The sequence below is a fragment of the Arachis duranensis genome, chromosome 4, assembly GCF_000817695.3.
Source record: "Arachis duranensis cultivar V14167 chromosome 4, aradu.V14167.gnm2.J7QH, whole genome shotgun sequence".
In the NCBI taxonomy this organism is placed as follows: Eukaryota; Viridiplantae; Streptophyta; class Magnoliopsida; order Fabales; family Fabaceae; genus Arachis; species Arachis duranensis.
In genome coordinates, this window is record NC_029775.3 from 114634911 (window position 1) to 114647365 (window position 12455).

Consider the following 12455-nt stretch of genomic DNA (forward strand, 5'->3'; position numbering starts at 1 on the left):
TTTCAGAGATAATGATGCAAACTGCTCAATTCTAAAATGGCAGAAGGTGGGCCCTTCCTTTGTTTCAAGCCTCCTTCAAGGTCCATGTTTCTGATTATTGGGACTAATCAAATTCTAAAAGAAACAGAATTTTCTAATAGTAGGGCCAGTGCATCCACTAGTTTAGTTACACCATACGTCTTATCATAGTTCATATGTGCTTGACCAAAAAAAAAGTAGCAATTAATTGGTTATACATTCATTGATTTGAGTTAGTAGTGCCACTGAAAATAAAATTTAAAAAAATTAAGAGAGCTTTATCCTATGGTAAAACACTAGTGAATTTCAAATTTTGGTGGGCGCATGTATATAAGTACAAAAGTTTAATTTTGATGTACTGATAGAGTATAATGTTTTATATAATTATACAATTACATCTCTTCTTTTAGATGATTATTTATGCGGTCAATATGAAAGATAGTTAATTTTACTCATACGACATTACGTAATTAGATACACATATAAAATTATTTTACATTAACAATGCATCAAAATTAAATTCATAAATAGAATGGTATAATTTCATAAATAGTACAAATACAGTAGAAATATTCAGTCTACCAATAATTAGTAAAATAATATACTATTAGAAAAAAAAAAAGAAAAATGATATGATTTATTATTGATTGATTTTAGATAACTTTTTTATAATATATTTCTATGTACAAATTTTCAATGAAATAACACATGTTGCAATATCGCATGATCAAATAGCAGTTCATGTAGCCAATTTGAATTAGTCAAATAGTCATTTTATTTATCTTCTAACCATTTGAATTAGTCAAATAGTCATTTTATTTATCGTCTAACCAAGTGTCAAAAGATTGAATTTTATCTCGTATATGCAAACATGTAGCAATTCATTAACCATTAATATACATTTAAATAGAGATTAAATTCGTATATGCAAACATGTAGCAATTCATTAACCATTAATATACATTTAAATAGAGATTAAAAAAAAGAAAAAAAAAACTCATGTTATAACTTATAAATTTTTTTCCTTTATATTGTTGTGACTTGTGACTGTGTTTGAAGTTAAATCAAATCTGTGGTCTAAACAATATCATCAAACAAAAAAATGAGCATTCAAAACACAATTTAATTGGATTTAGTCATTCCCTCAGTTGTCTTTCAAACACACTTCGCTTGTCTTTAGTCTTAAACAATAAACAAACCTTCCACACTGACCACACAAAGCCTACAAATATCTCCAGAATTGAACAGCGTAACACACTGTCAAATGCAGTCTTATGCAACTTAACAATGCTTCACTATTGACAATAACGGTTTTCATGTTTTCCTTCTTTCTTAACTTGCCATCTGCTAAATCTTAATACACTGAAACCTCTGAGCAAAACTGACCATAAATTTTCAGAACCTCTTCCAATTCTCTCTCTCTCTCTCTCTCTCTCTCACAGACACAGCTTGTTTAAGTTTTGAACAACACAACGGAACAAATAAAGCAACTCTTTTCATCAGACAAAGTACATTGACCAGTGATCAACCTAACCGACATTGGATGGAACACCAAAATCTAGTATCCCAATGAATTCTGTTGATTCCAAAAGAGAGAGAAAACAAAAGGGTTGCATGCAGAATGATCCCACAGAAAGGCATGGAGAAACTGTGCTGCAAAACAAAAAACAAAATGCATGTTCCTTTTGGAAATATCCTCCACACAAGAAATGTTTGATGGTGTCTGAGTGGGGGCCACCATGTTTTCTTTGCCAAACAGCTAGCAGAGAAGGGAAAGTATTTGTGCTGTTTTTTTTTTTCAAACAAACAATATATTAACAGCTGGGTCCATACACAATACTAATCATCCAATTTGCTCAATTTTCTAACAAAAAAAAAAATTTCTATTTACTATCAGTGTACATAAAGAATTTTACACTATCATTGCATAGAAATGATACTAAAAGAAAAAAAAATGAAGAATTTGCTCTGAGAACCTTTTTATCACACAACACTCCCCAGCAGAATGAGCTGGCACATGTCAGCATCAGTGCTTTCATGTATCGATAGTTACAACCACATATGGCAAGAGAAAAATATAATAGATATATGCTATGGAACTGTATCCTCGTGCTTCATGAGGAATGGGGTACACTCTCCTCGTTTATAAAGCCAAAATCCCTGAAAAGGCCCTGCATCATCATAGAAGAAAAATCAGAGAGTAAATAAATGCTTATCCACCATTATCCCTCAAATCTCCCATGTTACATTAAGGGTAAAATGCAATTTTGAAGGATAAGTTCCAACTGTAAATCTGAATCAAACTCATCCTTGAAAATTTCCATATCATTTCTACCCCCAATCAAACACGACTTAAGAAAATAAGGGAAAGGCAATTAATTCATCGCCCCCATCACTTATTAAGACATATTCATCATATCTTAGTCATTGACTCATTTCTTATTGAAAATAATACAATGTCATCACCATGCTCTCCTATATGACAGATTGACAGCTAGAAATGTTACAATAACAACAAAACCTTATCCCACTAGGTGGGGTCGACTGCATGGATCAAACAACACTATGTAACATAGGCAGAGTTACAGCTAGAAATGCTACATTGAAAGTAAATTTGGTATACAATTTCAACTCGGGGCAAGATGTTATTTCCCTCTCATTGTAAATGGAAATTATGTCACCAATTTGCTAAATATGAAAGAACAAGACCATACATACCATGGCATCATTGATTGCAATAGCCACGCAGTAGTGCTCCTGAAAAATCAGTGATTTGGAAAGACAATTCAGATAGTAATACTGGAAAGAATAAAAAGGAACTCTTTTTAGTCTTTCCTATTAAGGACAAAGAATGTTTGTTTAATGTAAGTCATATGAACCACCAATGGTTACTTTTAAATTTTTTTTCCTTGTTAAAATTTCTTGCTTAAAATATGCATGAGAGAGAAATGTAACTAAAAAGGTCAGAAACTTTTGATTGCAAATCATGCCAGAAATAAAGAAATGAACTCACTTGCATCATGTACCATTCCTCAAATTCATCAAACAATTCGAGCCGCTCAATCCTAAACAATTATCACCAATCAGTGTCTTTTGGCATGAAAAAACATCTTGTCAACCATTAAACTATCACAGCAGACACTAAATAATTTGTAAATTTATAACAGAATCTTCCACTTCTAATTTGGAAGAAGAATACCTGCGTCTTTCTTGTGCATCAATAAAATCATTATAAATTCTCAACATGTCCCAGGCAACCGACCTCTGATACCAACAAAAGAAACAAATATCATAAGAGTGCTGATAAGTTAGTGATAGAATAACACACATTGATCAATAATAATAATAAAAATAAAAACAACAGAATTACAGATGATTTCATAATCAAAATGGAATGAGTGAATCTTTAACAGAGGGGCATAAAACTGATAAAAGATGTAGAAGAGAAATCCAGGCTTCTACTCTATAATTTGCTGAAGGTTCTCTCAGAGCACACTATCTCACTCATGGCGTGCTTGACTAAGATGCTGAAGACAGTCTCTTGTGTTTGTTTTGTTTATTTTTTTTTTAAGAAGAAAAGTATACTGAAGACGATTTAATCACCAAAAATATACAGACGTGGATTAATTAAGAAACTATAGCTTGAATGACAAAAGTTATATAAATCAACAACAATCTCCAAATGAGAATTTTTAATCCTATGTGAAAGAACTGTTGAAAAGTTGCAAACTTGTTCCTAGTTTAGTCTACTTCATTCTCAGGCTACTCATGCCTAGATAACTGCTTTATTAAAAGACTTTCCATATGGACATTACATCATATATCAGATACACTGAAAAAGAAAAAAAAAAAGCTTCTTTTTCAAACGAAAATGGTATCATGTACCTGCCATCCTTGGTCCAGAAATAACTTTTCTTTTGCATGTAAAGTTGGTGTAGCATGAATACCCAGGAGAGCACAACCTCGACTCTGACACACAAAAAGAGAAACAAATTATATTCTTGAGTCATAGCTTGTAGGCATCCCTCATCAATGACTATAGTATCTAGTATCTACGTATCTAACAATTCATCAGTTTTTTATTCTGTTATTTTTTTTGTTTTATTATTTTTTATTGTTATCCTTTTTTAAGTATTCGTACCTCCAAGTTTCTCATCATTTGCTGGCCAAAAGCATCATCTGGGTGGATCTGTTGACAAAGTACCATATAATGAAAGATCTTACTTTCATTCTCAAAAAAGAGTAGAATAAGAAACTATGAAGATGGTAACCTGCTCATAAAGAAAAAAGGCAGCTGTTGAAAATGTTTGGGATGCCCAACCAACAACTGCCTGAGTTGAATCGGGATCCAAGTAGATCAGAACACATTCTGCAATTATAAAAGTCGGCAGACTAATACCAACATTGAAAGGAATCAATATATCATTCCTTTGATCATGAAATACATGAAAATTAAATAAAAAAATAACAGAAAAATATATTTGCAAGACAAAATTGATTTATTGGAGTAGAGAGAAGTTCAGGAAAAAAAATACAGGATAGAATATCATCAGTCACTAAAATTATTTTGATTGTCTTACTCCTAATCTAAAAGCTGTCTTATCCATTATTTTCATCTCTTTTCTAGAAAGGGCCAATGCCTTCAAACAAATTGTCATTTATACAGAATAGTTAAAGAGAGATAGGTGACTCCTAATACATACCACGAATTTATACAAAACAGCGAAAGAGAGATACATGACTCCTAATACTTACCGCGGATCCATATCAGCTCGCGCTACAATATCACTTAATTGTTGCCTATCTCGCAAATCAGCAGGTATTAATTTGTAGTGATCACTGAGCACCTCTCCCTTCTCTAGCAAAGAATGAGTATGAAGTGTTACAAGCATCAGTCTATAGCAACTTTTGAGGTTGACATTGATTTAAATTTTAAAGTGAGGAAATCTTTGTCACTGATATTGAGTTTGGGACAAAGGAAAATGAGACTTTGATCTAAGAAAGAACAAAGGTGCTACATATGCAGAGCTCTAAATTTAAGGAAACAAGGTAAATTCAAAATCAATGTGACAGAAGAATTGATACAAGAATGGGGGTACTGGGTACATGCCTCCACTAGCAGGCATAACCAATTTGCTCCACAGTTGAAAACTACTTAGTGGGAGTTACTAGACACATCAATGGCTCTGAGAAAGGTACATATTTTGCTGGCAGAAATATCAATATATCCCACAAGGGCCAATATGTCGAATTTTAATCATTATGTTCTACGACCCATTCTTCTTCAAACAATTAGCGAGCAGAAGTGGTTGTAAAACTAGAGGGGCAATCTCTTGAATTCAATTTCAGCATGCTGGCACAATGTGCCAACCCAGACATCTCGATAACATAAAACTATAAACATCACATAATTGACCTAAGATATAAAGCACCATCTTCAGCGTTCTTACCTCTTGATATCACCGCTGCTTCTCCAACTTTGTTCCTCAATTGATTAGAAGTCTCAATAAGTGCTGTCTTTTTGCTAGTTACCTATATTACCCAAAAAGTATTAGTCACACTTTCTGCACTTGCAGCTGCATTAATAAACTTAAAGATTCAAAATCTATTTATAGTTCTTTATTTCCTTCATGATATATGTGTATGTATAAATATATGGTAAAACCAAACAGTATTGATCAGAATTTGCCGACCAATCCAACTCAAAAGAAGAAGAGCAGCATCAGCAACTAAACTTTGAAAGGAATTCAAGTTTCTACCTCCTTAAAATCCACTTCCACATACAAATACGGTGCTTTCCCCTCATCCTGAAAGAAAATAGCTTTACATTGGAGTTAAGACTGTAAATTGGCAACCCATGATTCATAGGTGAGGTGAGTTGAATTAAGCAAAATGATACAAGTGCAAAATTTCACATTTTCTGTGCACATTTTAAGTCACCTCTCAATGAGGGGATAAAAGCTAAGAACCTAAGGCTCCAATTGAGCAACATATCAAATTTTTTATTGAATCTTAACATAAAGGTTCTTAAAGATTACTATTAAGAATGAAGTAAGAAAATGTCCTTGTCTCGTGTTAAATACAAGGTTACAACAATAAAATTTTACAAATATTGAAATGCAAAAAGCTTTGGATCTGACTCCAAAGTTATGTTCAACCTAGTTGGATCCGAAATGATAGCAAACATACAACTTTTTTTTTTCACAGAAGGCCGAAGCAGATTAACTTTCAAGTACAACTGCACAGTATTATAACAACTCACAAGTCACAAGGAAACCCAAGCACCTGCAACTGAAAATATGTTGTGTCAAATCCTGCTCCAAGTGACAATATCTGCTTCTTTATTGGTTCATTTTCATTCTTCTTCTCAACATCAAGAAACTGATAGAGAAGCTTCCGAAATGCAGCCCAACGAGCAAAGTAACCTTCAGAAACACACAAGATAAATACAATAAAGAAAATATAATAATAAGAAGGTGAAGGAAAGAACATCAAGTACCGAGCTCTTTAACAGTCAATTCTTTAGAGAAGATGAATCATCCTACCACGGTTAATAATTGGGGATCTCCTCACAGGCCTTCTAACAAATAAATGAATGTAATCATCTTTCATGTATCCCTTCTTCACACATGACCTTCAAACATTTCATAGAAACCAAATATTCACCAATATTAACAATACAATTCGTTTTAACATGTGCCTAAGAAGTTAGAACACATTAGCTTATTTGAAATAACAAGTTCCTATTGTACACCAAGACAAAAGCAATTGATAAAGGCAGAGAAACAATGGCACGGAATGTTAAAAATTCTACAGAGTAGTATTCAAAAGAGGATAATTGAAAAACAAAAAATATCAAAGCATGAGCTTCAGCATCCTTCAATGTTGAGAATAACCATTTATATAAACAACTTTCATGCCTCCAAATACAAATAGAAGCAATGTTTGCATAGCTATGAAAATAAAAAGGGAGCAGAGCTAGAAATTAAAGTGAGTTTTTGGTACAATTTGCTAGCGGAAGCGTCGTCGTTGGTGGCTTGAACCGCGACGGTGTTGCTGTGTGAATCGGAAACTGGATTCGCCATCGTTCTACACAGAAAGCTTATGATCCTACAATTTCTGTTCTAAGTTTTTAGGTTTTTGTGATAAAAGATTAAAAAGAGTATAAAATTATGAATTATTTTTTGGGTCGGTATTCCCAAACCCAACATCACAAAGACTAATCATTGTTTAAGCGAATTAATCCGCTAAATAATTATAATTAATTAATATATAATAAGCTGATAACATAACTTTAGTGGTAGTACTTGGTTTTGATTCCAAATATAAATTGGCAATATATTATTTAAAAGTTAATATTTTACTCTAAAGGATCTTATTTGAAAGTCTAAAAAAAGCTATTATGAATTAATGGATTTGAAAATACCATTAGTGATAAAAAAAAATGCATTTCAGCAGAATTACATAAATTTTACATTTATGGATCTTACGGATGATGAAATAGATTTATAAATTCAAATAATTTATCTAAGAACAAAGGTATAAGGTTGTGTTTGTTTATATGAATGAAATATTAAGATAATCATACAGAAATATAAAATTATGTTTGACAGATACGATATAAATAGAGATATTATATATTAGAGACATTAAATTAGTATTAGTGTATTTTATATCCATTCTGACAGAAAAAATACAAAAATATTAATAAAGAACATAATTTATTTTTTATTATTATTTTTGTTCATTTTTTAGAATTATATTTTTTATTATTATATTTTTCGTTTTAAATTTTTTGAATGAAAAAAATAAAAACAAATTAAATTTTCATAATTTGTTCTAATTTATTATAAAGTAAAATACAAAAACATAAAATTTTATATTTTATTTTTAGTATTTTATTTTATTCTGTTCTAAAAAACAAATGCAGTATAATATATAAGTTTTGTGAGAAAATGAACTTACACACTAAATATAATTTATAGCACAAGAATTTTCACACCACTTAATGCATTTATTTTGTGTATACATAATGATATTGATTTGTATTTTTTTTAGTTTTTATTTTGATAATTAGAGAGAGATATAACAGACAAATTAATTAGAGAATATAACATTAATTTTAAAAAGCAAACTTTTGTATAAATAGAATAACCAATTATAAACATAGTTGATCTTCTAGCTGTTATGTATTTTTTAATTTATCTTTTTATATCTCTTTTTATTTTTATGCTAATTCTATCAACATCTCATTTTTAAAAATTTAATTTATTTTTTTTAACTTTTAAACTTAGTTATTAATAAAAGAATATAATAATTTTTTAAGTAAAGACAAATTTTTAAATAAAATTTAAATCGTTACAAATTAATTTTTGACATACTTGATTAACTAATACCGTAAAAAAATAACAAAAAAATCTATTAAATATAATTACAACTTACAACATATTTATATGTATCATTAATTATAATATTTGCATAAAATACTCTAAAGGATTAAAGATATATGGATTGTTTATTATTGTATATTTTTTGAAGACATATTCAATCAAATACAAAATATTTTATATGGTTTAGTGAAACCCATATTCCCGACCAACATCCAAGTGTTAGGTTATAAATATTTAAACGGAAAATTTCTGTATCTATGTATTTTTTATATGGTTGTTAACCAAATAATTTCCTTCGTACACGTATTTTTCACCCTTCACTCGTTTGTCATACACGTGCTACATATAACGTGCTGCAACCTAAAGTTTTGCTTAACGTAAATCTTCTGCTGCAACGTAAACCTCCTTCTACTCGCGTTCTTTCTTATTAATCTGCATTGCCTTCGTCGTTCTCCTCTGGTCGCGTTCATCTTCCCATTTCTTATTTCGATATAGTTACGTTGCATTTATCTTCTTCCTATTCTTCTTCGTTTTCTTCTTCGGTCTACACTTCTGAATCGAAACAATAAATGACTCAACTTCAAATTAGGAGAGCGATTTGGATTACTCTTCTGAAACGAATCAAATTGACAAAGTTTGAATTATTCAATTTTGAATCGAATTTGAATGGAATGCAATTGCTAATTTGAATTGAATTAAATGGACGGAGGTGTACTGAATTGAATTGAATTGATAATATGTAAATTGTAGGCAGAGTTATTTGAATTTGATTTTATATAATGGATTATGTTTCGTTCACTCAGTACTATACAATTGTTTCAGTGTGAGTACTGTATTCGGTTCACCATGAGTACTGTGTTCGGTTCACCATGAGTACTATGTTCGGTTCATTCTACAAAAAGATGTTTGAATTTGATTTTATATAATGGATTATGTTTCGTTCACTCGGTACTATACAATTGTATTGTGTTCAGTTCACCATGAGTACTGTGTTCGGTTCATTCTACACTATTCAAAACTCTTCTTCCTCACCTTCTACTTCTTCTTCACCAGAGAGAATGAGAAAAAGACAAAAAAATACAGCAGCAACAATAACAAAAGAATGACGATAAGGAGAAAACACGTGAAGAAGAAGGAACGCGAAAGCGGTTTGATTGTGATTTTAATAATGGATTATGTTTCGTTCACTCAATACTATACAATTGTATTGTGTTCGATTCACCATGAGTACTATGTTCGGTTCATCATAAGTACTGTGTTCGGTTCACCATGAGTACTGTGTTCGGTTCATTCTGTACTATTCAAAATTCTTCTTCCTTACCTTCTACTGCTTCTTCACCAGAGAGAGAAGGAGGAAAAGACAAAAAATACAGCAGCAACAAGAACAAAAGAATGACGATAAGGAGAAAACACGTGAAGAAGAAGGAACGCGAAAAAGGAAGATAAGGAGGAACGCAAAGAAGAAGGTGAAGAAGAAGACGCTCCGTGCGTAAATAAGCGTGAGAAGCGTAGGAGAAGAAGAAAAAGCATGGAGAGAAGAAGCGTTGGGCAATAGCGATTTCGTGTGTGTTGGGCGCGTGTATTTCACGTTTCATTTAATGGTATTGAATTTTTTAAGTGTTAAGCCAACTTAATTACATGGTTACATAAATGTGTAGTATCCTTCATATTTAAATATGGATTAAATTACAAATTAATTAGAATTTGACTAAATAAAATCATTTATAAACTAATTACAAACATGTTATTTGAGTTGATTCATATCTTGTAATTAGTTATAAATAGGCCTTTGGATAATTTATGTAACATACTAATAATAGTTATACTACACATTCAATTAAGTTTTTTTTTTTCCTTCCATTCTTCCTCCTTTATATTTCTAAAGTTGTTTTTTTTTTATCATCGTAATCGGGTTACCATTATACCATCACATTTATTTTCTCCTCCTTTTTTTATTTGAATTTTTTCGATCTCCTCCTTTCTTTTCCTCCTCCTCCTCCATCATCGTTATTATTATCATCGTCGACTTCTTCTTATATGTATAACCGTTCAAATCCAGAATGCACCGAAATTATTTAATAATAACGACACACAAACTCAATTAAAAAACAAATACATAAGCAAAATTGAATCATGAAAAAACATATCCAAATTCATTAAGTGATTTTACATATTATGTATTTCTTCTTATTCATTGTTTGATTTTTTTTCTTGTTTTTATTCATATTAAGAGGATAAAATAAGAAGAATTATGAAAACGTAAAACAAGAAGGAGAATATAAACAAGAAAAAGAAGAAGAAGAAGAAGAAGAAGAGGAGTTTTTTTATTCATGTTTCTACTTTTTCTTTTTGTTTGATTTTTTCTTCTATTTTTCATGGTTTTATTCCTCTTAAGAGAGTGAAACAAGAAGAATTGTAAGATAATGAAATAAGAATGAGAAGATGAAGAAGAAAAGTATGAAAACGAAGAAGAAAAAGAAGCAACAGAAGATGAGGAATAAGAGTTTTGAATTGTGCAGAGTTTATCAGAAAAATAATATTGAAATACATCGAAATTACTTAACGATTGCGACACACAAACTCAGTTTGAAAACAAGCATACAAACAATATTGAATCATGAAAAAAAAATCCAAATTAATTTTGGATCAGACAACATCATCAATATGACTTAAATGACACCAAAACCACTATAATTACATTCGATGACATAATTACACAAAATCCAAGTGAACGAGACTAAATGCACCTCAATTAACTAAAAAATGCACCGAAATTACTTAATGATTGCGACACACAAACTCAATTTGAAAACAACATACAAAAATTACTGAATTATCAACAAAAATACATCCAAATCAAATTTGGATCATGTAACATCATCAATATGACAAAAATTCTACGATAATGATAACAATAACGACGATAAGTATAAGAAGACAATGATGACCGTAACAATGATGATCATGATGATGAAGATGATAGATGAGAATTAGGAAAAAGAAAGAGAAGAAGAAATTCCAATGAAAAAAGAAAGAGGAAGAGGAGAACGAGGAGGAGGTGGTGTTGGTGACAACAATAACGAAAGAGAAAAATAACTAAAAAGAAGGACGTGCAGCAGGGCGTATGAAGAAGAACGTGCAGCAGGGCGCACAAAGAAGAACGTGTGCGCGTGAGTGTAAATGACTTGATTGGACTTGGTTGATTAAATGACTTGGATGTAGAGCTTTATTGTACTAATAATATACCATGAGATTTAAATAATAATGACTAGTGGTGTTTGTGATGCGGTTTGGATTAGTTTTGAGTAAAAAACTCATCTGATTCGAATACTAATTTTACTTGTGGTGCAATTTGGATCGGATGTTTTTTTAAAAAAATTCCGATCCAATTTCAAGCGATTTGGATTGGATTGGATTTGCGATCTTGGAAATTAAAAAATATATATATATATACACATAACAAGTCTCAATATTAAATTCTAAATAACCAATAATGACATAATTATAAATAACATTTTGAATATAAAATATTTATTAAATAATAATACATGAATAATATAAAAAGATATAATAAATTGAATATATTATAAGTAATATTATAAATATGATAATAAAATAATAATATTATAGCACATTGTGCGGTTTGGATTAGATTTGATCGATTTTGAGTAGTAGATCAAAAATCCGATCCGATCTATACGGTTTGCAAAAAATAAAATCCAATCAAATATAAATTAATACGATTTTAATCCGTTTTCGATTTAAATTGAATTAGATGAATGGTTTAATTTAGATTAGGTTAAATTTAAACACCCCTAATTAATAATGATCTCATTTTATATTGTCTCTTCTGTTTTATGCTATTATTTTTAGGTATTATACTCGCAATATATTTTAACATATGAAATTGAAATGATTAATAATATAGAATATTATACAATGCTGAAATAAAACACTTTCCTCCATTATTCTCTCCATTCACTCTCACAAACTCACTCACAAAGCTCAGAAGCTAAAACCATTCAATTTTCAAATCCTTTCTCAGCC

The 12455-nt window shown here is 30.5% G+C and overlaps 1 protein-coding gene across 1 annotated transcript; it reads right to left on the reverse strand.

Moving 5' to 3' along the window:
• Window positions 1-1919: 1919 nt before the first annotated feature.
• On the reverse strand, window positions 1920-7230 carry LOC107486159 (leucine carboxyl methyltransferase 1 homolog). The gene is made up of 13 exons (XM_016106713.3): window positions 7024-7230; window positions 6564-6652; window positions 6304-6443; window positions 5778-5825; window positions 5469-5550; window positions 4774-4876; window positions 4290-4410; window positions 4160-4207; window positions 3904-3987; window positions 3218-3282; window positions 3032-3083; window positions 2737-2775; window positions 1920-2189 (listed from the first exon to the last, which is right to left on the reverse strand). Exons 1-13 carry the CDS (start codon window positions 7101-7103, stop codon window positions 2133-2135), a joined length of 1008 nt encoding a protein of 335 aa, XP_015962199.1. The 5' UTR covers window positions 7104-7230; the 3' UTR covers window positions 1920-2132.
• Window positions 7231-12455: the final 5225 nt, after the last annotated feature.